This window comes from Lonchura striata, chromosome 22 (assembly GCF_046129695.1).
Source record: "Lonchura striata isolate bLonStr1 chromosome 22, bLonStr1.mat, whole genome shotgun sequence".
Taxonomy (NCBI): domain Eukaryota; kingdom Metazoa; phylum Chordata; class Aves; order Passeriformes; family Estrildidae; genus Lonchura; species Lonchura striata.
Genome location: NC_134624.1, coordinates 3,812,704 through 3,837,286, shown reverse-complemented (window position 1 = coordinate 3,837,286; position 24,583 = coordinate 3,812,704). Strand labels below are relative to the sequence as shown.

Below are 24,583 nucleotides of genomic sequence, written 5' to 3'. Positions count from 1 at the left end.
AGTTGGTGCTGCTGGGGAAGAACATTTTTTTCCAGCAAATGCAGCACCTCCTGCTAATTCCAAGCTTCAGCACCATTTGGGAATGTATTAAAATAGAGCAACCCAAATGTTTCCCCAGGGTGGGAGCCCAATGCTGTGACCAGGTTTTCAGTCCAAGCCAGTGCAGGCAGGTCAGAGACCCCTCAAGCATGGGCAGAGAATTTCCTTGGGGGGCAATGCTGCTCAGGGGGCCACATGCTCTAGACCTGCCTTAGTGCAGCTGGGCCCAGCCCAGTGCCAGGCTGGGCTGGTGGCAGGAGCTGTGTCTCTCTGCAGTATGGATTCAGCATTAACTGGGCTGGTGCAGATGTTCTGCATCTGGTGTGGTGCTGCCAGGGCAGCCTCTGCTCTGGACTCTCTGGTTCAGGGTGGCCCTTGGAGCTTGTGGTGCCCACCTGGAGCATCCCACTGGCCTTGGGGTGACATGGGACACCACACGTTGCTGCTGAGGCTGGCTGTCCTGGTTTGAACAGCCAGGTGTCTGCTAAGGAAGGCAGGAGCATTCCTTGAAATGGAAAATGTAAACTCCTCCCTCTGAATTATTATAATTTGGAAATTAAGGGGCTCTCAGACAAAGATATGAGAATAGGAATAACAGTGATTTACTAGGAAAATTAAAAATACAAATACAATAGTACAAACAAAGAAAACAAACCCCTGCCAGAGTCAGAGCAGCCCTGTCCCCTGTGGGTCAGGGAGGTGGCTCAGCCCCATCCCAGGGGGGCTCAGCCCTCCTGCAGTGCCAGCTGTGCTTCTGCTGGAGCAGGATCCTGCACAAGGGGGGAGTTTTCCTCTGGAGCTCCAGGGCTGGGGGAGATGGGCCTGGGCTCCTCTGGGAATGCAGGGGGAAGAAAGCTGCTCCTCTGGGAATGCAGAGGGAAGAAAGCTGCTCCTCTGGGAATGCAGAGGGAAGAAAGCTGCTCCTCTGGGAATGCAGGGGGCAAAGGCTGCTGTGCTGTTCCCAGGTCAGATTGGATCCAGGTAGGAATGTTTGGCTCCTCCCCTGGGCAGAGCCTCTCCCCATGGGATGCTGGAATTTTCTCAGCCATGCAGGGACACTCAGTGGCCATGGACAGACGATAATTCATAATTAGTGGCCCATGAACAGCAGAGATCTCCTGGAGGGAGGATTGGCTGTGGGAGAGATAAAGAAAAGTGCCCAGTGAACAGAGGAGAACTGCCCCAGTTCTGACAGATGGGAATTAAATACACACCCCAGCCACATCTTTCAGCCTGAGACACTGGACCAGCAAGGACCCACTTAGCTGGTGCCCGAGGTGAGAGGTAACTGATGCTCAGATCAGCTCTTAGGCCCCTTATGTGAATTTATTCATTATTCCCATGAAGTGTCTGGATGTGCCAAGAATTGCTGCATTTGTTTTCATGCTTTGGGCAGGGCTCTGGCAGTAACCAGGGGCTGCTGGAGCTGGGGGAAGTTGGTGCTGCTGAGGGAGAATATTTCCAGTGATGGACTCCAAGGGCAGAGTCTGGGTGAAGAAATCACTGTGCTGGGGTGGGAGGAAATGATGCCACCGCTCAGAAAGAGAAGCTCTGGTGCCCTGGGATCTGAGTCCTCCTGAGCCCTGTTTTCTCTCCGGATCTAGTTTTCAAATTAAGATCTTGTGGATCATTTTCGATCCTCTTGTTTACGTGCTTGGTGTCTGTGAATGACAGTGATTCATCTATTGCTAATATGGGCTCTGTGGAGGTGGAAAACCTTTGAAAGAGGCAATAGTACAACTCTGGTTTCCTTTGCTGAGCAGTAATTCCCAGTTTTGCTCATGCAAGAACCTTATTATCCATCATCAAACCCTCTGCTGGTTGCCATGGGAAGATCCATTTTTTTTTTTTGTAAAGTGAGAAAAGCCTGAAAACTTCTGGGCCTGAAATGAATTCCTCAATCAAAATAATTCTTTTGCTAGGCTGAGTTTAAGCATTCCTTGCAGAGAGGAGCCAGCTGGGAGCCGTCCTGAGGGAGCTGCTGTGGAGCTGGCAGTGATGAGTTTGGAGCTCAGAGCTTTCTGTGGGATCCCCAGTGGATTGGGAAGGGGTTGGGGCTCCTTGCTGTCCTTCAGAGCCAGCACAGTTTGCTGTGCTCTGTTCCCTCTGTGAGGTGCAGTTGTGCCTTTGATGTGCACCAGGAGCTCCCAAAGAATTGAGAATTGTGTTTGCTGTCCCAGAAAATCGTGGCTCCAACGTGCTCCATCAGGAGCTGTCAGCAACCTCGGTGCTGACTTTCAGTGAGCTGGGTTTCTTTCCTCTCCAGGACTTCAAAGCTCCACAGTGGAATTTGCTTTGCAAAGCAGGAGCTCCTTGCAGGAGAAGAGAAATGTCAAAGTGCACCCTGGCTCTCTCTTGATCTTAATGGCAAGAGATTTTCATGTTTCTTCCATTTCCTACTGACAAATATTAGTGTCCAGTGGGTCTTCCAAGGCTGTGGACTGGGCCTAACCTAATATGCTTGTGAGTAGGGATGAACAGTTCAAACAAGATATAAATCTACCTTAAATTGAATCCCAACTGGAACTTTACCCTCTGAATCAAAATAGCTTATGATTCACTTGATATTTTTCATTCCTTTTTGTGTCTTTGAATTTCTTGAGTCCTAAGATGATACAGAAATGAAAGGCTAGGATGGAATTGTTGCTCCATTTCCAGCTTGTCACTATAGGACACGTGAAAGCACGATGTGAGCTGTTGTTATTGTAAAGGTGAAAAAGATTAAGTTTATTTTTTGACTCCAGCACTTTACTTTTCTAAAGGTGACAGTGGATTGGAGGGTAAACATGTCACCTCTCTAATGACATTGGACAAACTATTAGTGCATCAAATTTCTCCGCCTCTATGGAGGAATGTAAAACAATATGTTGTTTACAGAAAGTTGTGTGAGAAAGTTCTCTACAAGAATGTGAACTCAGAAGGCTTTAGAAAATCTTATGAATCAGGGCAACACCAGCCCAACCCAGAGATGATTTTGTTGGTGGGGTGGTGTTGGGGCTTGTAGGGACAGAAGAGAATGTTGGCACAGTTTGGAGAGCTCACGTGTGTCTTTTTGGGGTGTTTCATAGAATGGTTGGGTTGGAAGGGACCTTAAAGATCCTCTCATTCCACCTCCACCATGGGCAGAGACACCTCCCACTGTCCCAGGCTGCTCCCAACCCTGTCCAACCTGGTCTTGGGCGCTGCCAGGGATCCAGGGGCAGCCACAGCTGCTCTGGGCACCTGTGCCAGGGAAAGGTTTATTTATGAAGATTTAACCCGTGACTCTTGGCGTCCATCACTCCCAGGTGTGAGCTGGGGGATCCAAGGTTTTGTTCGTCAGGAGGAGTCTGGATGTGACCAGCACTGGTTACCTGGACCATGAGGTGATTTCCTGAGCAAACCCCCCAGGAGGTGGTGTGAGGGTGCACTTTGAATGTGCTACAGAAAACAGAAGGGAAATAAATAACACAGAGCAGATCCCCTCATCTCAGACTTGGATGAAGGTTCCTTTTTGCTCCCTGGCTGCTCGTGAGATTCCTCAGGGCTCAAGAACCTCCACGCTTTAAGCACCTCTGAAACCTGCCGGTTGAGGCTTACAGGTGACTCAAGTGTCTTTTTGCTGGCCCTTTGCTCAGATTTTGGCTTCCTGGAGGGGCTTGCACTTGGTTTTCCTTGTGGGGACTGTCACAGCTGATTTGGTGGCACAGTGACACCTCCAGCAGAGCTGATGGGACTCTGCAGGTGGCACTGGGATTGCTCTGGGTCATTGGTGGCACTGGGATTGCTCTGGGTCACTGGTGGCACTGGGGTTGCTCTCCTCGTACAACTGATGAGCAGTTGCTCTGCTCACTCTTAGAAGTGACCTGAAGCCAATGCACTAAATCAAGGATCCATAGTTGCTAAATGTTGAGAGGAGAGAGAAGAAATGTTGTGTTTGCAGTGGTGTCTGTGTGTCCTGGGGCTGGTGGCGGTGGTGTGAGGAGGTTTAGGGTGGGTTCAGTCTCCTGTGAGCACTCTCTGCGCTTGATCAACTCTCCTTGTGAATAAATATTGAGAAGCAAAGCTGTTTAACCAGCAGAAGTGTGAGCAGGCAGCAAAAGGAAAAGCTGCTGAAGGGTTTTCCGTACATTAACAGGGAAAATAAGCACAAGGAGAGGTTTTGTTTTGCCACTCTGAATCCCACAGCACATTTCTGACATGGTTTCTTTGTTGTTGCTGCGGCCAAGGACCAAACTTTGCTGCAGGTGAATGTGGGGTGGCAGGATCCAGGGCTGGAAGTGACCAGCCCTGGGAACACAGAGCAGGGGCTGTGCCAGGCTGGGCACTGAGAGCAACTGAGAGCAAGGGTGCTCTGCTTCCCCTGGGCCACAGCCCAGGATTCAGCTGGGGCTTTGAAGAGGTGCAGATCAGGGAATCACAGCTGAAAGGATGACCAGGAGATCGAGTCCAGGACACCCCAATAATCCCACCCTGGGCACCCCTGGGAGTGTTTTCCAAATGCTCTGGCAGCCTCAGGCTGTGCCCATTCCCTGGGGAGCCTGGGCAGTGCCCAGCACCCTCTGGGGGAAACCTAAAACAGAACACATGTGGGAAGGGAGGAGCCAACAGATGAAAAATGAATGGTGAAACATGCAATGCCCACAGGTGTGTGAAGAAATGTCACCATGGCTTTGTCTGCAGCAGAGCCTGTTCTCATCTCTCAGCTTTTTAGAGCACACAGCATCTGCCTCACAGCTGGGCCACAGATGCAGTGTAAAATCCCCTCCAGCCCTGACCTAGGGAGAGGTTACCCGTGGGACTTGGTGCTCACCAGTGCTGAACTTCTCCTGTCACTGTGCATTTGCTCCTGGTGATGCCCAGGGACCTGCTGGGGACAAAGCCAGCAGGGCACGTGTCACATGCTGGTGTCATGCAGCCGTGATGGGGATGGGAGCTGAGCTCCTGAGCTGTGCCACAGTGTAATTGTGCTCTCTCCTTCTCCCTGCAGCTTCATAAAGAAGAGCAAAAATCTCCTAATGCTGTTAGTGCTCAATTGCACTCGCTATCGAGTTAGGGTGATTTGAATTTGCTAATAAGAACCAGCCACCTTCAGCGAGCACATAAATGATAATTCCCAGCCTGGAGCTGTGGGGTTAATGTTGATTTTGTTGGTTTTGTGGCTCAGTATCACCACTCATCTGCAGGAAAGTAGGGCAGTGATGGCAGAGTTTGGAGCAGGCAGCCAAGAGCCTGGCAGCAGCTCTGAGTGCAGGGCTGGTTTGGAGGGAAAGACTGGTGGAGAGGGAGGGAAAAACCTCTCCTGTGCACGGGGCTTTTGTAGAAGGGGTCCTGGAAGGTAGGGATACACTTAGGGGTGACCAGTCCCTTGCACAAAAACCCCAAACCAGCTCAGCCTAACTATTGATTTGAGCACAAAACCACGATGGGAGTTCTGGTGGTGTGGAGCCCATCCCAACAGAGAGAGCTCACACGTGGCCTGTGTGTCCCCCAAAACCCCCTGACACCCCTTTTGTCAGTTGAGATGTGCATTTCATCCATGTTTCCTGCTGGATTTAAGCTTCCTCCCTTCCATTATGTTGTTACAACCTGTGGTTTTTTTGAGTATCAGACAGATTTATTATGATGTAGAAAAATCAGCCTTTTAGGTCAACTTTCAATCACTTAGCTGATCGCTGGTGTGTGACAGACATCTCAACATCTCAGATTTCAGAAATTCTCATGTAAAGACTCACCTATCACCCATGCGTGTAAAAATATCCAAATTTCTCCATGCCTTAAACCCCTCCCTGGAGCTCTTGTCCAGGCTGCCCTGACCAGCAGATGGAGTGGATTTCTCAACTCCATTTCCCCAGGAAGAAGCCTGACTCCAGGCTTTGGAGTAACGAACTTGCTACTAATGACACCTGGTTGGGTGTAGCAGTCCAGGAGTGTAATAAATTGGTGTGAGCATCCGTGGATTTGTAGGAAAAATCCCTTGTGGAGCTCTGAACAAGCAGCACAAGCTTTTGCGTGGAGAAAGCATGTGATGAAAGGAGGAATCTGCACAGCTGATGGATCCTGTGTGAGCTGGCAGTACAAGAATCCTACACCAGTCCCAGTTCTGCCCTCCTGATATCCATTATTGCTGCTTTCCTCCTGGATTCTGGAGGGCTGCAGAATTCCTATTTGAATTCCCAGCTCTTTTAAGGGATGCAGGCTTTGCCTGCCTCCTCCTCTAAAAGGTTTGCAGAAACCCAAAGATGCTGGAATAGTGTCCTGGCTTGTAAGATCAGCATGTATTCTATTGCCATCTGTTGGAGGTTGGGCAGTTTTCTTATCTCTCCCAAGAACAATGACTCCCTCCAGGGAGAATCTTCTGTTAATGGCCATGGAATGTCTCACTGCATGGCTGGTAAAGTTCCATCATCCCATTGGGAGATGCTCCACCCAGAGGGAGGAGCCAAGCACTCCTACCTGCATAAAATCAGCATTTTTGGGACACCAGGGCAGCCCTTCGCTGGATCCCCAGAGGAAGACCAGGCCCAACTACTCCATCCCCAGACCTTCAGAGAAAACTCCACCCTGCTACAGATCCCTGCTCCAGCAGCATTCCATCTGCCCCTCCAGGAGGAGCAGCCACCATTTAACTGGACTATTATCAACACCCTGACTCCTCAGGGTGTCAGGTTTCTGACTCCATGACTAGTTTCGTTTGTACTAATTACATTTATTATTATTATTATTATTATTATTTAGTTTTTTCTCCTAGTAAAGAACTGTTATTCCCATTCCCATATCTTTGCCTGAGAGCCTTTTTTTAAAATTGTGTTAATTTGGAGGGAGGGGGTTTACCTTTTCCATTTCACAGGAGGCTTTTGCCTTCCTTCACAGACTCCTGTCTTTTCAAACCAAGACAAATAGGAAATGTGTGGAGCAAGCCTAAGGCTAAAATGGCTTTAGAATATTTAAATGCCAAGAGTGCTGCATGTTTGTGCCCACGCCTGGGTCTCCATCCATCTGGGAACACAGCCTGGCTGACCCTGTGCCCACGTGGGCATTCCCTCCAAGCCTCAGAGGATTGAGACATTTCAACCCTGCTCCAGCAAATTATCCTGCTCACAACAGCCCTTGAGCAAATGTGTCAGGCTGAGCAGGAGCTGAAGCACCTCCCTGAATCTTCTGGGGTTTATTTCATGTCTCAGGGAAGATTTTTTTCCCAAATGACTGTGGGGTGGCCACCTCCAGGTTTAATAGGAGACATTTCAGATATGCAGCAGGAGAGTGACATATATCAGACAAACTTTAAGAGTCCCTTCAAGGCAGCAATTGCTCTCTGAAAAGCAGTGAAACCTCTCCAAACAGCAGCGTAACCATGGGCGCTTGCCAAGGAAAAAACCTCCAGCTGAAGAAATCCACTTGCAGCTCAACAGCATGAAAGCAGCCAGGGTACAAACAGCTCTGAGCATGCCTGACAATTGCTTTCCTGCCCAGGATGAAAAAGGCAGCTGGGTGCTTTCAGATCATGTCAGTGCTCTGCCATCCCTGCTGCATCAGGTGCTGCAGTGGCACAGAGTGACAGAGCGGGTCTGAGAAAACAAGTGGAGGGTTCACTTGATTTTGTAGTTGTTTTGGTTTGAAAAGCCAGGTGTCTGCTAAGGAAGGCAGGAGCCTGCTTTGAAATGGAAAATGTAAACCCCCTCCCTCTGGATTTATCATTTTGAAATTAAGGGACTCTCAGGCAAAGATGCAGGAATAGGAATAACAGTTTTTACTGGGAAAATTAAACATACAAATGCAATAGGACAAAAAAAGAAAACAAACACAGCCAGAGTCAGAGCAGCCCTGTCCCCTGTGGGTCAGGGAGGTGGCTCAGCCCCATCCCAGGGGGGCTCAGCCCTCCTGCAGTGCCAGCTGTGCTTCTGCTGGAGCAGGATCCTGCACAAGGGGGGAGTTTTCCTCTGGAGCTCCAGGGCTGGGGGAGATGGGCCTGGGCTCCTCTGGGAATGCAGGGGGAAGAAAGCTGCTCCTCTGGGAATGCAGGGGGAAGAAAGCTGCTCCTCTGGGAATGCAGGGGAAGGAAGCTGCTCCTCTGGGAATGCAGGGGGAAGAAAGCTGCTCCTCTGGGAATGCAGGGGGAAGGAAGCTGCTCCTCTGGGAATGCAGGGGGAAGAAAGCTGCTCCCCTGGGAATGCAGGGGGAAGGAAGCTGCTCCTCTGGGAATGCAGGGGGAAGAAAGCTGCTCCCCTGGGAATGCAGGGGGAAGAAAGCTGCTCCTCTGGGAATGCAGGGGGCAAAGGCTGCTGTGCTGTTCCCAGGTCAGATTGGATCCAGGTAGGAATGTTTGGCTCCTCCCCTGGCAGAGCCTCTCCCCATGGGATGTTGGAATTTTCTCAGCCATGCAGGGACACTCAGTGGCCATGGACAGAAGATAATTAATAATTAATGGCCCATGAACAGCAGAGATCTCCTGGAGGGAGGATTTGCTGTGGGAGAGGTAAAGAAAAAACTGCCCAGTGAACAGAACTGCCCCAGCTCTGGCAGATGGCAGTAGGATACACAGCCCCACTCACATCTTTCAACCTGAGACACTCTGCCGTGACAGGGACACCGTCTACCATCCCAGGTTGCTCCAAGCCCCAGTGTCCAACCTGGCCTTGGACACGGCCAGGGATGGTGTGTGAAAATACAAGAATAAAACTGTTGCTGAAATAAAATAATGGGTTAAGAATTTCCTGTTAAAGGCTCTGTTGTGCCACGGGCTTTAACTCCTGGAGGAGAAACAACAAATTGCCTGAGAGGTGGTGGCTGCCCCATCCCTGGCAGTGTCCAAGTCCAGGTTGGACAGGGCTTGGAGCAACCTGGGGTGGTGGAATGTGTCCCTGCCTATGGCAGGGGGAAGGATGAGATGTGGTTTAAGATCCCTTCCCACCCAAAATATTCTATGATTGTAAAATCCAGCTGTTGTGGGGGGGGGGGGGGGGGGGGGGTTAAAATAACCCAGGAACTGTGGGAAGCAGTTCATCACAAAAAAAAACCCTGGGTGCCCCTGTCCCTTCTGGGCTTGGTTTGTTTAACTGGTCTGTGGCAAAACCTTTGCTGGCCATCCCTGCTCCCAGGTTGTTTCCTCCTCCTGGAATCCAGAGGGGAGAGCTCTGAGCTGGCTCATCAGTTTTTACAGGTTTAATGAATACACACTTGTAGTAAATATTTTCACACTTCAATTTGGAATTTCACAGGCTGTTTTCATTCAAATTTGGAACAGCTTGGCAAAGCTTTTGGTTAGGGAAAACCTTTTTTTCTTTCCTAGAGCAGAGTCCTTTTTATTTAAAATGTCTTCACCAAACCTTGTGAAATGTCTTTAGATGAAGCCGAGAGGATCATGCCCAACTGATTTTTTGTTCTGTTTTGTCTGAAGCAGGGAAATGGGAGGGATAAAAGACCTTTGGAATCTTGTTCTGAGTAGGAATTGAATTGACAAAGGGCTCTTGGGCCTTGGGGCTTTGCTGTGCTCTCAGTTCTGTGGGACTGAGCTCTCAGCTCCAGCTCCTGAGCTGTAGATTTACTTACAAGGATATTTTTTGCTCACAATCAAGGAAAAGCTGAACTGCTGGAGGTGTCTCATTAGAAGATAAGGATGAGAAGGTGGCCTAACCTAAATAAATCAATACTCTGTTCATTCCCACTCTGCTGGAGAATGCAGGTGTGTAACAGCCCTTGGTTATGATTTTATACCATGGAATCAAGGCTTTAATTCATTCAACCAATTTTCTGCTGCTGGAAACTTCTTGGGAATCTCTTCTGGTGATGTTTAGAGGGAAAATGAAGAATCTGGATCTGCATTAGGATGATGAGGAAGCCTGTACATTGTCCTTAAGGCTGTTGTTTTTTGTAAGGATTTTGGGACTTGCCCCACAACTTCCTCTGCTCAAAGCCAGCAAATGTTGGAGTTTTGGATTGCTGTGGTGCTCTGGGAATTGCTCTGTGTCACTGCTGACCAAGGGGCTGCAGGGCCCAGGGACTGCTGAGTGGCAGGAAAAGTTCATTCTGCATCTACTCACTAGACCAGCAAAACTCTGGGTGGGTCTGAATGCATCCTGATCTGAAAATGTCCTGTGTTGTAAGCAGCCAGAGTGAGCAGGGCCCTAAATCTGTGTCTGTGTTTATACATTTATACCAGGGATATTTCTCCCTTCTCATGACTTTCAGAGCACATTTGGGGACAGCTTTGGCTCTTCAGACACCTGAAGCCTTTGCAGAGTAAGAAAACATGTCCAGAGAGCACTGAATTTGCTCCAAGGGCAGCTGTTGGAATCTGAGGTATTGATGATTCTGAGATTGTAGAAAGTCTCTGTCTGTCAGCCCCCTGCCAAAGCAGAAGCCATAATTGGTCTGTGCTGGTTTCCAGGTTGTTTATTCTGTTTATCTCTCACATGTTCTGCTGCCCTGCCCAGCTCTGTCCTGCAGGGCAGCGTGTGGGGCTCTGCCCTCAGTGGGATGTGACAAACATTAAATACCAGAAACTCCCTGGGCTGGATTTACAAGAACGTGCCAATATCTGTCACCTACGTTGGACAGTGTGTCCCCAGCCTGAACCAACAGAAAAATGCCAACACCACAGTGAGACATGGAGGGCATGAAGAAGGAGAAAAAGGACAAGACACACCCAATTTCCTCCATCTTGTCCCCTTTGAACCCCTAATCTAGAACCCTAAAATTTTATTTTGGCACCCATGCCACACTTAATTATTACTGATATCAAACACTCAGAGCTGGTAATTCATCCTGTAAGATTGAAAACTCTTTTCCATGGCCAGAGATCACAGCCAGTGTCTCTGGGGGCTCTGTCCAGAGGGTTCCTGACCCCTGCCAGGGTCCCAGACCTGCCAGGACAGCCAGAGGGAAGCCCTGGATTCCCACAGGCAGCCTGAATCATGCAGGAGTTCTCTCCATGAATGATTTGTGCTGGATAAGAATTCCAAGCTCAGCAGCAGAATTTGTTTTTCGAGGTGCTCCCTCCAACTGCACCACTCAAGCCCAAGAGCTCCTGTGCTCTCCTTGTGCCCCTGCCAGGAAATGCAAGTCCTGTGTGCTCAGAGAAACCTCAGCGTGGGTGAGTGAGGCACTGTCGGAACCCCGGCTTGGTTTAGGGGTTCCCTGTGGTGGTAATGTTTCTCTTTTGACTTGTGCTTTTAAAGAAAACTTATTAGCTTCTTGTTGTTTGGTTTTAAGGCAGTTTATTGTAAGCTATCTAAAAGATTGGTTTTTTGGCTATTCTGTTTTGCTTAGTAGCTTAGGCAGAGGCACACACACTCTTGACACCCTCTCTGTCTGTTTTCTTTTTTTCTCTTTTTGCTTAAGGCTGCTGTTATTTTTTATATGATATATTACGTGATACATATTTGTAGTTTTTCTCTAATACTACTTATATTAAATGTTTTTTTTTTATTTAAAACTAATCTATAAGTGCTAATATCATCAAAAACATGAGGGTAAGGAAGAAGAAAGAGGAGAAACAGGACTGGCTTATATTATTTTATTTTACAACTTTTGACCCTTATGTATAAAGTAAAAACCCCCCTGTATAGTTGTTAAACCCCCTTTGTATAGTATTAAAAAAAAATTCCCTCTACTTTGTAACTACTTCTACTGTAATATCTAAACTTTTGAGACTTTTTGTTCCACTTTCAAAGTTGTAAATCATTCCATGGCTCAAACTCAAAATCACAGCTGTTTCAAGCTGCCTGCCAGGGTTTCAAATGCCTCTGACCAGGGCCTGGAACCTCCAAAAATGTCTGAGGGACACTTTGAGTTCCAACAAGGCACTGCTGGTGGGAATCAGAATATTTGGAGTTTTGCTGGATGAACTGGCTGCCCCTGCAGCATCTCAGCTTGATCCCATTTTGTTGAACTGCTGGAATGACGTGGCCTCATGAGCTCTGGGGATTTTAGATTTGTGGTAAAATGTGTAAAACGCATCCTCAGAGAATCACAGAATGGTTTGGGTTGGAAGGGACCTTAAAGATCATCTGGTTCCAGCCTCCCTGCTGAGGACAGGGACAGCTTCCATCAGACCAGGCTGCTCCAAGCCTCATCCAGCCTGGTCTGAAATCCTCCTTATCTTCCAGATAAGTGCCCTGTAGGGCACAGAGAGGGGCTGGGCAGGTGTTTGCTGGGGCAAAACTTCCTCTGGAGAACAGAGGCTGCCCTTCCTCACCCTGAACATGTCCACCTGACCCCACCAGGAACAGTCTGCGCCGAGTTTCCATCCATAATTCAAACCCACGGCTGTTTAAAAATAAAAGAAAGGCAGGAGAGGCGTTGAAATCAAAATAAAAACATTAAAAAGAGGTAGAGCCCCTTGGCCAGCCTGTTATTTTTGACAGTGGCAGAGCTTTCCCAGTGCCAGGCAGGCTCATGAATAAGGCAGCTGAGTGAGTTCATGCTAGCTGGGGAAAGAATGAATTTTTTATCAAGAAACCCTGTTAGCATATTTATGCATTGATATATTGGTGCCATAAGCCTTTGGATCAAGGCAGAAAACAGCAGTGGTTTGGCTTTTTCAGCCTCCCCAGCTCTGCAGAAGGGGAGAAACAAATGGGAGGATTTGCTTCTATTTAAACTTGGCTGAATTAACATTAATATTGCTTGCAACAACTACAGTTAAAACTTGTTCCTACATCTACTGCTATTGTGCAAAATTAATTGCTGCCAGCTTTGAGGATTTTACCCAGAGTCTTCTCATGTTTGTGTTGTTTTTACGCATTTGGATGCTTTCAGAGGAAAGCCCAGCACTGGACTGGTGTATTTGGGGAATTATAGCTCCCTTCACTCTTCTTTGGCACGTTCTGAGTCCTGTCAGAGGAAATAAAAGGTGGAAAATGACAATCCTAAAGGGAGAGGTTGTTGGAATCTGTGGTATTGATGATTCTGAGATTGTAGAAAGTCTCTGTCTTTCTGCCCCGCTGCCAAAGCAGAAGCCATAATTGGTCTGTGCTGGTTTCCAGGTTGTTTATTCTGTTGATCTCTCACATGTTCTGCTGCCCTGCCCAGCTCTGTCCTGCAGGGCAGCGTGTGGGGCTCTGCCCTCAGTGGGATGTGACAAACATTAAATACCAGAAACTCCCTGGGCTGGATTTACAAGAACGTGCCAATATCTGTCACCTACGTTGGACAGTGTGTCCCCAGCCTGAACCAACAGAAAAATGCCAACACCACAGTGAGACATGGAGGGCATGAAGAAGGAGAAAAAGGACAAGACACACCCAATTTCCTCCATCTTGTGCCCTTTGGACCCCTAATCTAGAATCCTAAAATTTTACATTTGCACCCATGCCACAATTAATTATTACTTCTATCAAATACTCAGAGCTGGTAATTCATCCTGTAAGATTGAAAACTCTTTTCCATGGGCAGAGATCACAGCCAGTGTCTCTGGGGGCTCTGTCCAGGGGGGTTCCTGACCCCTGCCAGGGTCCCAGGGCAGCCAGAGGGAAGCCCTGGATTCCCAGAGGAGGTGATCTAGGTGTGTGTGAAGGTGAAAAGGAGGAGTGGAGTACTCAAAGACCTCAAAGAGAGAGGATTTTCTGAGGAGCATGGATTTGAGTGTAAATGTGCAGGGTTTGTGGTCTCTTCCCAGGAGCTCAGGCTTTGTCAGGGCTTTGGGGTGAGGGGAGGCCAGAGGCCACTGGGGACTCTCTGAGGGCTTTTCCTGCTTTTCCTACAACTGCTGAGCCCATCCCAAAGTGCTCCAGGAACACTTCTTCTGCCACGGGATCCTTCCTGGTGTCCAACACCCCCATAAAGTTGCAGTTATTCTGTGCTCTCGCAGGAGATGAGATCACAGAACCCCAGAATTGGGTTGGAAAGGACCTTTGGACTTGATTATCTCAACCTGTGACCTAACAGCACCTTGTCAATGAAACCTGGCCCTGAGTGTCACATCCAGGGTTTTTTAAACACCTCCAGGGACAGTGACTCCATTCTTTCAGTGAAGAGTTTTCCCCTCATTCCCGGCCTAAGCTTCCCCTGGTGCAGTTTAAGGCCGTGTCTCCAGTCTCAGATTGTTGTCTGGACATTGCATGAAGTTTAGAGGTTTAGAAATCCTGTCCATCCCACTTCCAGCCATGGAAACTTCCAGCTGAGGGGTTTTCCTCACAGAAGACATGAGCAGGTTAAAATCCTAAGCAGTGGTGTTTGGGCTTAGCTCCCAGTCCCCTGCAGCTTGCTGGGGGCTCTTCCACTTTAATTCCCTTCCTCTCTGAACAGTGGCACCTGCTCCAACCCACCTGACCCCAGATGGGGGGAAGCTCTGAACCCCAACCCAACCCCATCTTACTGGACCCAGAGCTCCATTTGGACCAGCTACTAATTTCATTAAACCCTGTCTGGGTTTGAAAAGCCAGGTGTCTGCTAAGGAAGGCAGGAGCCTCCCCTGAAATGTAAAATGTAAACCCCTCCCTCTGCATTGTTATAATTTTTAAACTAAGGGGCTCTCAGGCAAAGATATGGGAATAGAAATAACAGTTCTTTAGTAGGAAAATTAAAAATACAAATAACGTAGTACAAAACCCCACTGCCAGAGTCAGAGCAGCCCTGTCCCCTGTGGGTCAGGGAGTGGCTCAGCCCCATCCCAGGGGGGCTCAGCCCTCCTGCAGTGCCAGCTGTGCTTCTGCTGGAGCAGGATCCTGCACAAGGGGGGAGTTTTCCTCTGGAGCTCCAGGAATGGGGGAGATGGGCCTGGGCTCCTCTGGGAATGCAGGGGGAAGAAAGCTGCTCCTCTGGGAATGCAGGGGGAAGAAAGCTGCTCCTCTGGGAATGCAGGGGGAAGAAAGCTGCTCCTCTGGGAATGCAGAGGGAAGAAAGCTGCTCCTCTGGGAATGCAGAGGGAAGAAAGCTGCTCCTCTGGGAATGCAGGGGAAGAAAGCTGCTCCTCTGGGAATGCAGGGGGAAGAAAGCTGCTCCCCTGGGAATGCAGGGGAAGAAAGCTGCTCCTCTGGGAATGCAGGGGGCAAAGGCTGCTGTGCTGTTCCCAGGTCAGATTGGATCCAGGTAGGAATGTTTGGCTCCTCCCATGGGCAGAGCCTCTCCCCATGGATGCTGGAATTTTCTCAGCCATGCAGGGACACTCAGTGGCCATGAACAGAAGATAATTAATAATTAATAGCCCATGAACAGCAGAAATCTCCTGGAGGGAGGATTGGCTGTGGGAGAGATAAAGAAAAAACTGCCCATGAACAGAGGAGAACTGCCCCAGCTCTGACAGATAGAATAGAACACACACCCAGCTACTCCTGAGACAAGCCCATTCCAGTTTTATCCTTCCCACAGAGCAGCCCAGGCTCTGCCACATCCCTCCCGTGGGTGGCACAGTCCCGGGGTGTCCATGGGGGTGTTCCTGTGCCAGCTGAATCTGGCTCTGGAGGCCCTGCAGAGCCAAGCACCAGATGCTCGCTAAAATGGGCTGGAACATCTGAGAGTCAGAATCAGAGACACTGGGCTGGATTTGAGCCAAGGTGGCATTGAAGCTCGGATGGGAAGAGGTTTTCTGCAGATGCTGGTGCTCTCTGTGGAGCAGCAGTGGGCTCAGTGTCGCTGCTGTATTGAGGACAGGTGAATAAAGCAACACACACAGGCTCCAAGGTCTCAGAAGGCAAGATGCATTTTATTAAAAACCACACACTTTTTATAGCCAGCTATGATACAGGTGGACCTGATTGGTCCTCGATCAATACCCCTCACACCACTGGCTAATTAGGAACAACACCCTCTTGTAAACATCTTAGGAGAAACAACACCCGCTGCAAAGAATACTAATTGTTTTAATTCCTTCTCTGAACTTTCACAAAACTTTGCAGAGCAATGCCGGGGAAAGTTTATCTGACTTTCATCTCTGACCAGTTCTCAGCATCCACAGGTCAGCACTTGAGGATTGGGATTTCTCTCTCTGCTCTGCTGGGGAATGTGGGAGCAGCTTACCTTTCACCTGGCTCTGACCCAATGTCACCTCCTGGGAGGCTGGGGTTGCAGCAGAGACCTCCTCAGTGCAGGGCTCGGTGGTGTTCTGGGTCAGAAAGGCTCCAGAAGGTTTAAAAGATTAAGATTTTTTTTCTCCTTTTGTTTTCGTCGTAAGGCCGGTTCCAGGTGCTCTTGTACATACTTGTAATATTTCTGATTTTATTCTTAGTAATTTCTGTGTTCAATTAAACGTAAGAATAGGAGCAGATAGAAATAAATCACCCATAAGTAGCTTTGCTAATTATCAGAAATGGTGAGGAAGAGAGTTGGGAAAAATCAGACACAGGATAAAGAGAGTTAATCTCTACAAGACAGCTGAGAGTTCTCAATGCAAAAGCACTTAACTAAGGGAATATTACCCTCTAATTGCCCTGAATAAGTCAGGCTGTGCCATTGATTAGATTCAATGAGTAAATTTAGGTGTGCGGTATTTTGTATTTTGATTAGAAACGTGGTAAAAGCAAATGGTCTGTGGTGTTTGGCTGTATCTGTCCAATTAAATCCTATTATTGACCCCCATTCAGGAAACATTTATGTTGCAGCCTCTTAATTGTTTGTCTTTGACATTAAAGGTTATTTTGTCTGATGTTCCTTCTCCCACAGCAGCTCCAGCTCCCTTTGATGGAGTCAGCAGTGGGAGCTGGGATGATCTGGTGAGCCCTGAGGCTCCCTGGGGATGGGGAGCAAGGAGCCAAGAGCAGGCAGAGAGCCTGGGGAGCCAGGGAGGGGATGGGGATGGGCTGGGACCGGGATGCTGGAGCAGGCCAGGCTTTTTTGGCATTTCCTGGTGATGGGATGAGGCTGGAGCAGAGCTGCTGATGGTCCTGCAGGAACAAAAATGAGAATCCCAGATTGCTTTGGGCTGGAAGAGACCTTAAAGATCACCTCCACTGTGGGCAGGGGCATCTTCCACTGTCCCAGATTGCTCCAAACCCCATCCTAGCAGGCCTTGGGCACTTCCAGGGATGAGGAAATGCCCCTTGGAGCAGCCCTGGGAAGGTGGGTGATGGCCAGGGCTGCAGGAAAGGAGATGAGAGGTGATAAAAGGGAATTTCTGGGCTCTGCAGCACAGTGCAAGCAGCAGTTGGCTGCTTTCAAGTCGATTGTTTCAAAAGGGATCTTGGAATGAATTAATAACCAGACACAGCTGCCACCTTGTTAACACGGGGAAGCAGGGCCTGAGCAGCTCTGTGTGCCTGAGCACAAAGTGAGGATTAACCCTGGCCCTGCTCTGCTCTTGGACACGGCACAAAAGGCTGGTGCTGTGCTGGAGAATGCCCCTTCTGCAGCTCAGGGCATTAATCCCCTGCAGGGGGATGAAAGGACAGCAGCCTTTGGCTTCTGGCTCTGTTACAGCTGCCAAAATTCCCCCACAGGTGCCTGCACCTCAAGGGGTGGCTGTGCTGTCACTGCCTGGGGACACCAGCGCTGAGCACAGAGGGAGGAGAGAGCCCCTGGGTGCTCAGAGCCAATACAGGGATCCCTTAGGATTTGAGCTTTTCTATTTTCAATAGATTTGTAACCCTGCAGCTCTTTAGTGTGTAACTCCAAACTCCACACACAGTGTGAGCTGCTGCTTTCCCATTTTGGGCAGACACAACAATTCCTCTCCAGGCCTGGGAATCCAGGACCCCTCACTGCCTCAGGCCCCAGAGGTGGAAACAAAAGTGAGTTGGGGGAGCAAATTTGGGGTCAATGACTTCATTAGCTGAAGCTGGAATTGGCAGATGAACATGCAAAATGCAAATGGACCAAACTTATAAAAGTGTGGAACCCGTGACCCATTGTCTATTTTGGGTGTAGCCCCTGGGGGGATTTGTGTGCCCTAAATGTACCTGAAGGCACTTCAATAAATATCCCTGCTTTTTATTCCCTTAATTTTGCCTGGCTTCTGTTTTTAGATATCCCAAAAAGGCATCGGCAGGGAGAGAACAGAGAAACAGCTGTGACAGCCAGCTGTGGGCAGGGACAGCAGCTCCGGGGTGGCTGATGGAGCAGAGGCACCTGGGACAGGCTGGAGGGATGCTTTTGGGGATTTAGGAATTGGGTATTTGGGAATTTTACATTCTGGGTGCATCCTGCTACAAGTGCCATGTCAGGGGTGGGAGCAGCTGGGGGCTGAGCAGAGATCAGAGATTTTGGGAGAGCACTCCACGGGCTGGAGAGTTTGTGTGGGCTTTAGATGTTTGAGATGGAGCTCATGTGCGCCTCAGCTGCCTCAGTTTCCCTCTGTGCAGCTGTGGGAGCCTTGTGCTGTCACATTTAGGGGATGTGGATGTGTGTGGGCACTGCTCAGGGGGTGCTTGTCAAGAGCCCCATGGGTTTTTAACAGAAGGTTCAGGAGCAGCGTGAGAGCCCCCTGTGAGCCCCCCCTGAATTTCTGGCTGGAATTCTGGCACGTTGTGTTGGGTATTTCATTTCTCTTGCCCTCCTGTTACATCTTTGTGGGCACGAGTGGCACTGACAGACGGCCAGACGTTACAGCACTGAAATGTTGTAGCTGGAACATAAAAATTGATTTGATCTCTTGGCTCCTCCTGCTTAATGAGTGAGCCTGGAGCTCGGTGGCTCTGTGGATGAAGGGCTCAGGGCAGACAGAGCTGCCAGTGAGACTCTGGGGGCTTTCCCTGGGGAAAGGAGTTTGGTTTTCCTGGCACCAAAGAGGTTTTGAGCCATTAAACCTCTCCCTGTGGCAGAGCCAGGGCTGTACCCTGTGCTGAGGTTCCAGCTCACTTGTGTGAGAAATGTGACTCACTTCCAAAACATTTAAAAGGTTTATTAAAAACTTATCAAAAAATACAGCAGAAGACTGAATAGAGAAAATGTTATGGATTTTTCCCACCGTGGGCTCACCCACACAGTGGAGGTTTCATCTTTTAACCCTTCAGCCCTCCCAAAGTTCTGCCCATGGACTCCTCCTTCGCTGCCCAGTGCTGGAGATCACTTCTGACATCTTTTTTGGAGGTCAGCTGCTGCCATGGTAACGAGCCAACCCTCCCAAATGTCCCAAACCCAGGACACCCCTGATAACAACACAAGGGGGTAAAACATAACTCTAAAGCTATAAAACTCCTCACATATCTGTGATATTTGCATTTAATTGTGATAAAACATAACTATAGATTTATAAAAACTCTCCTAACATATATCCATTATATTTACCTTTTAATTGTGATAAAACATAACTATGAATCTATAAAACCTCTCCTAACATATATACAGGATATTTGCATTTAATTGTGATAAAACATAACTATAAATCTATAAAACTTCTCCTAGCATATACATGATGTTTGCCTTTTAATTGTGATAAAACATAACTATAGATCTATAAAATCTCTCCTAACATATATCCATGATATTGAGAGTCAACATAACTATAAATCTATAAAACTTTTCCTAACATATATCCATGATATTTGCATTTTAATTGTGAGAGTCAACCATGGCATTTCTCACCTATCACACTTGGGAGCACTGGGAAAGGTGCTGCACATCCAAGAAGGCTCTGCTTTCTCAGGAGTACTTTGTCACCACTTTTGCCTGGTGTTTGTCACCATGTCCAAGTTGTTTGTGATCCAGGTGTTTGTCCTGGATCCTTGTGAGCGAGGCAGAGCAAACAGAGCCAGGCCCTGCCCTGCCCTGAGCAGGAGGTAATCCAGCAAATGCTCAGGGAAGGGTGCTTAATTGGTTGTATTTCAACACATTTCATTTTTAAGGGCTTTGATCGTGGCATGGAATTGTGGATCTGTCGCCAAGTTTGGAGAAATAGAAGATAAATGATCATTTGGCAGCTGAGAACCTGCTGCACTCCCTTTGCATGTTTATGTGGTTTTCCCTTCTCCCATCTGTTCCTTCCTCCAGCTCCCCCCATGGGCTCTGCAGCCCCCCTTGGCTGGCTGACAGCATTCCCAGCTCACAGAACCATGGAATATCCTGAGCTGGAAGGGACCCATCGAGCCCTCCCTGGATGGGATCTGCTTGCTGCAACCAGAGATGTTTGATTGACAAAATGAAAACTGTAGAACAGCCCCTAAATATAAACCCCTAAATATAAAATTGCCCCAGACACTTCCCCACTCCTCCTTTTTTTCTGTTTCCAGACAAATGATGCTGCAGTCAACACCTGGAATTGGCATTACTTCATCCCTGTCATCATCACTGGCTCCTTTTCCCCTGATATTGGGAAGGTTACTTCATCCATCCCATCATCACTGGCTCCTTTTCCCCTGATGTTGGGGAGGGCAAGGAGAGAGCTGAAAGCAAAGAGAGAGAAGAACAGAAAATCAAACTAGGGAATGAAGAATTGGGGTGGGATGTCCAAAGGCCTTCAAAGCCCTAACTGGGCAGCTCAGAGCTTTCCCTGCGTTGTGCTCTGGGCTGTTTCTCCTCAGATCCATTTGTCCCTCATGTGCTGGTTCTGCCTTGAGCAGGGGGTTTGTGGTGAGTGCCCATTCCTCTCCTCTGAGTCACTGATAGCTGACACAGACATTCACAGACATTCCCTGACACAGACATTCCTGACTGCTGTTTGCTATTTGGGGAGACGCCGCTCAGTGTTTGATCCTGGAGGAAGGATTTGTGCAGACGTGCACCCTGTTAACAAACCCCGGGCTATTTACTCGTGTCAGTGCTATAAACGTTATATAAAAGTGTTATAAATGTTATAAATGTTATCACCTGTGAGAAATACTCTGACAGTTTGGGGTTTGCTGTTCATTGGGTGACTTCTCATACAGAGACTTTTGAGGTGGCACCAAGTACATGCACAGCTGAGGTAAAGCACGTTTAAAGTGCTTCCTTTTCTGAGTCCTGCAGGCAGAATTATTCTTGGAAATATGACTAGGAACAGTGGCCAAAAGCATCACAGATAATAAGTTAAAGTTAGAATGAACACATTTTTTGCCAGGTGGTGTTTGAGTGCAGCTTTCTGTGGGCTCTGCCTTTGGGCAGGGAGCTGAGCTCGGGATTCCTGGTTTTCTTTACCCTCCGCAGGAGGACAAGGAGAATGCAAGAATTTACTTGTATCAGTGCTATAAATGTTATCATCTGTCAGAAATGCTGTGATGTAGGTTTTGCCTGTTCATCGGGTGACTTCTTACACAGAGACTTTTCAGGTGGCACCAAGTACATGCATGACTGAGGTAAAGCACATTTAAAGCATTTCCTTCTGTGAATCCTGCAAACAAAATTACTCTTGGGAATATGACTGGGAGCAATGACCAAAAAGCATCACAGATACAAAGTTAAAGCACTGATATCAGAATTAATGCAGTTTTTGCCAGGTGGTGTTTGAGCTCTGTGGGCTCTGCCTTTGGGCAGGGAGGTGAGCTTGGTGTTCCTGTTTTTCTTTACCCTCTTCAGGAAGAAGGAGAAGGATGAGAGTGTTTAGCTCTTTCCTTTTTTCTCTCCTTCTCCCTTGCCTTCCACACAACATCAGATCCTCAGATTGCTGTATCCTTCCCGCACAAGAGAGGAATTTGCATTTTCCTCAGCACTGGTGTTCTGTCAATGGCCATGTGGCATTTTCCTGTTCAGCGCTTCCCCAGAGAGCTCCCTCGTGGCTGATGAATGCAGAAACTTTGTCATAAACTGCACCAGCCTTCCCTCCCGTTCATCTCCCACTGCTGTCTGCCCGGGGTGGGTTTGGCTGGCAGGAGCCCGAGGTGCTGAGTGAGCAGATGTGGAATTCCATCACTCCAGAGATCCCGGCTTTCTTGCAGAATCCTTGTCTGGATGTGAGCAGATTCTGGGCTGAACTGCAGCCTGGCCTTAGGGAAGGCTGTGCCTCCCTGCTGGAGCAGCTCCATGTCCAGGTTTGGAAAGACAGGCATCTGCTAAGGAAGGCAGGAGCATCCCCTGAAATGGAAAAAAAAAAATTAGACCCCCCTCCCTTCAAATTGTTATAAATTTGAAATTAAGGGGGGTTCTCAGGCAAAAATATGGGAGCAGGAATAACAGTTCTTTATTAGGGAAGGAAATAAAAAGATAAACTAAACAATGCAGTGAACCAAAACAACACTGACAGAGAATAAAACCTGACACCCTGTTGGTCAGGGTGTCGGCAGCAGTCCAATTGGAATTGTGGCTGCAGTCCTCCTGGAGTGTCAGGTGTGGTTCTGGTGGAGCAGTGATCCTGTAGAAAAGTGTGTCTTCTTCTGAAGAGACAGTGGAAGAGGCAGCTGTTCCTCTGGGAAATCCAGTGCAGAAAAAGCTGTGCTGTTGTTCCAGAAACTCCAGATTATATCCAGGTTGAAATGCTTGGCTCCTCCCTCTGGTCTGTACAATGGGATGCTGTAATTTTCTCAGTCATGCAGTGATATTCACTACCCAATTAACAGCAGATGTCTCCCCAGGGGGAGGATTGGTTTGTGGAAGAGATAAAGAAAACTGCCCAATTTAGAGAAGATAACTGCCACACCTCTAACAGGGCAATTGAATACATCTTGCCTTGCAGTCTAGGACACTGTTCAGATGGAAATGTGGTGCTGGGAGTTAGAAACGAGGTGGGGAGGGAGGAGGCTGATGCAGAGAGCCTGCACAGGCCACCTCAAAATGTGTTTTGGTGCTGCAGCAGGGTCAGCCTGGAGCTGTGGAATTGTTTAGGTTGGAAAAGGCCTTTAAGGTCATTGTTCCCCCAGCACTGACCCATGTCCCCCACATGGCTTTTAAATCCCTTCAGGGGTGGGACTCCACCACTGCCCTGGGCAGCTGTGCCAGGGTTGGGCAGCATTTCCATGAAGGATTTTCCCTAATGTCCAATCTAAACCTGCCCTGGCCCAGCCTGAGCCATTTCCTCTCTTCCTGTCCCTGTTCCTGGAGCAGAGCCCGACCCCCCGGCTGTCCCCTCCTGTCAGGAGCTGTGCAGAGCCACAAGGTCCCCCTGAGCCTCTTTTTCTCCAGGCTGAGCCCCTTCCCAGCTCCCTCGGGAATTCTCCAGCCCCTTCCCAGCTCCCTCAGCCTCTCCTGGGGCTCCAGCCCCTTCCCAGCTCTGTTCCCTTCTCTGGACACGCTCCAGCCCCTCAGGGTCTTTCTTGAGGAGCCCAGGATGGGACACAGGATTTGGGGTGTCCCCACACAAGGGTGGTCACTGCTCTGGACACACCATGGCTGGGACAGCCCAGGTGCCATTGGCCTCTTGCCTACCTGGGCACACCTGGGCTCATGTCCAGCCACTGTTACAGCACCCCAGGGCCTTTCCCAGCTTTCCAGCCCCAGCCTGGAGCTGTGACCCAAGGACAGGACCCTTGGTGACCCTCAGCCCATTGGTGTGACCCCATGGATCCACCCTGGGCTGACCCCTCTGCAGGGCCTGCTGCCCTCCAGGACACCCACGTCTCACCCAGTGAGCTCCATCCCTGTAGGAAGGTACCCCCTGTTGAGTAAACAAGTTACCCTTTGTCTCCTTAAAAGGGAAAAAACCCAGAAGTTTCTCTCCTCAATTTGGTTAAAAGACACCTCATAGGACCTTGGAGACTTCACCTCAAACTAAGGATAGCCAATGGCACAGAAGTCAAAAAGTCCTGCCTAAGCAATTCACTAGAAAAAGAAGAGAACAAAAGAAGTAAATCAGTTTTGTGAAGTGTTTTAGCAGGAGTAAGAACGTCTTGCCCTGACTTGGTTTTTCTCTGTAAAGAGCTTTTTTATTTTGCCTTTTATTAGAACTTTTTTGTTTCCAGCACTGTCACAGGACCCATCCTGCTGCTTTTATGCCACCTGGGGTAGCTGAGCTATCAAGGGTATAATGCTTATCTCTGAGAATTTATAAGAGCTGCCTCAAAGAGACAAAGTTTGATATTCCCTCATCTGGTCATTGGCAGAGATAGCAGAGGGAGGGATAGCCCCACTAGAGCTGAGGAAAAACCATGGTGTGGATGTTGGGACAATCAGTTTTTTGGTTGGAATTTCAGCTGGTGAACACAGCAGAACTGACCAGGACATCAGTGGTAGACACCCCTGTGGAATTCCAAGGGGAATCTCCTGTGCACTGCAGGTTCTGTGTGGTGGTTTTTTTCCGAGATGAAATAATACTTGTGTTTGTCTCTCCCTTTTCCCTTTGTTTCCAGACAAACGACGCTGCAGGGAATACCTGGAATTGGCTTTACTTCATCCCTCTCATCATCATTGGCTCTTTCTTCATGCTCAACTTGGTGCTGGGCGTCTTATCAGGGTAAGGCACTCGTGAATTTCTGTCCCCAGCTGGATATGGAAAGGGAAGATGTGTTGATTTTGGCACTGGGGGGTATTGCTGAGAGAGATGGGTGACACATCACGCTGTGTCCCTGTTGGAACCCAGACCTGGTTCAGGGGCTCCATGTGCTGGAAAAGTCTCTCCTCCAACCCGAGCTTCCAAAGAAAGGCTCAGCAGTCTCTGTTGTTTGGTCTCAAGGCAGTTTATTGCAAGTCATCTAAAAGATTTTCTTCTGGGGCTGCTGTGGTTTGCTCCCAGCTCAGGCAGAGGCACACACACACCCTGACATCCTCTCTGACCCCGACTGCTTCTTCTCTCCCCGCCCAGGGCTGCTGCTGTCTTTTATATGGTACATTACGTGTGACATGGTTACAGTTT

General features: G+C 48.7%; 1 protein-coding gene across 6 annotated transcripts in view; it reads left to right on the top strand.

Annotated features, from left to right (window-relative positions):
* CACNA1B (calcium voltage-gated channel subunit alpha1 B) overlaps positions 1 to 24,583 on the top strand; it is a 273,337-nt gene that overhangs the window by 127,879 nt on the left and 120,875 nt on the right. For all 6 annotated transcript variants that reach the window (XM_077787824.1, XM_077787825.1, XM_077787823.1 and 3 more), the window contains exon 7: positions 24,081 to 24,184. In XM_077787824.1, coding sequence (XP_077643950.1) covers positions 24,081 to 24,184 — 104 coding nt within the window. The remainder of the gene's footprint in view (positions 1 to 24,080; positions 24,185 to 24,583) is intronic.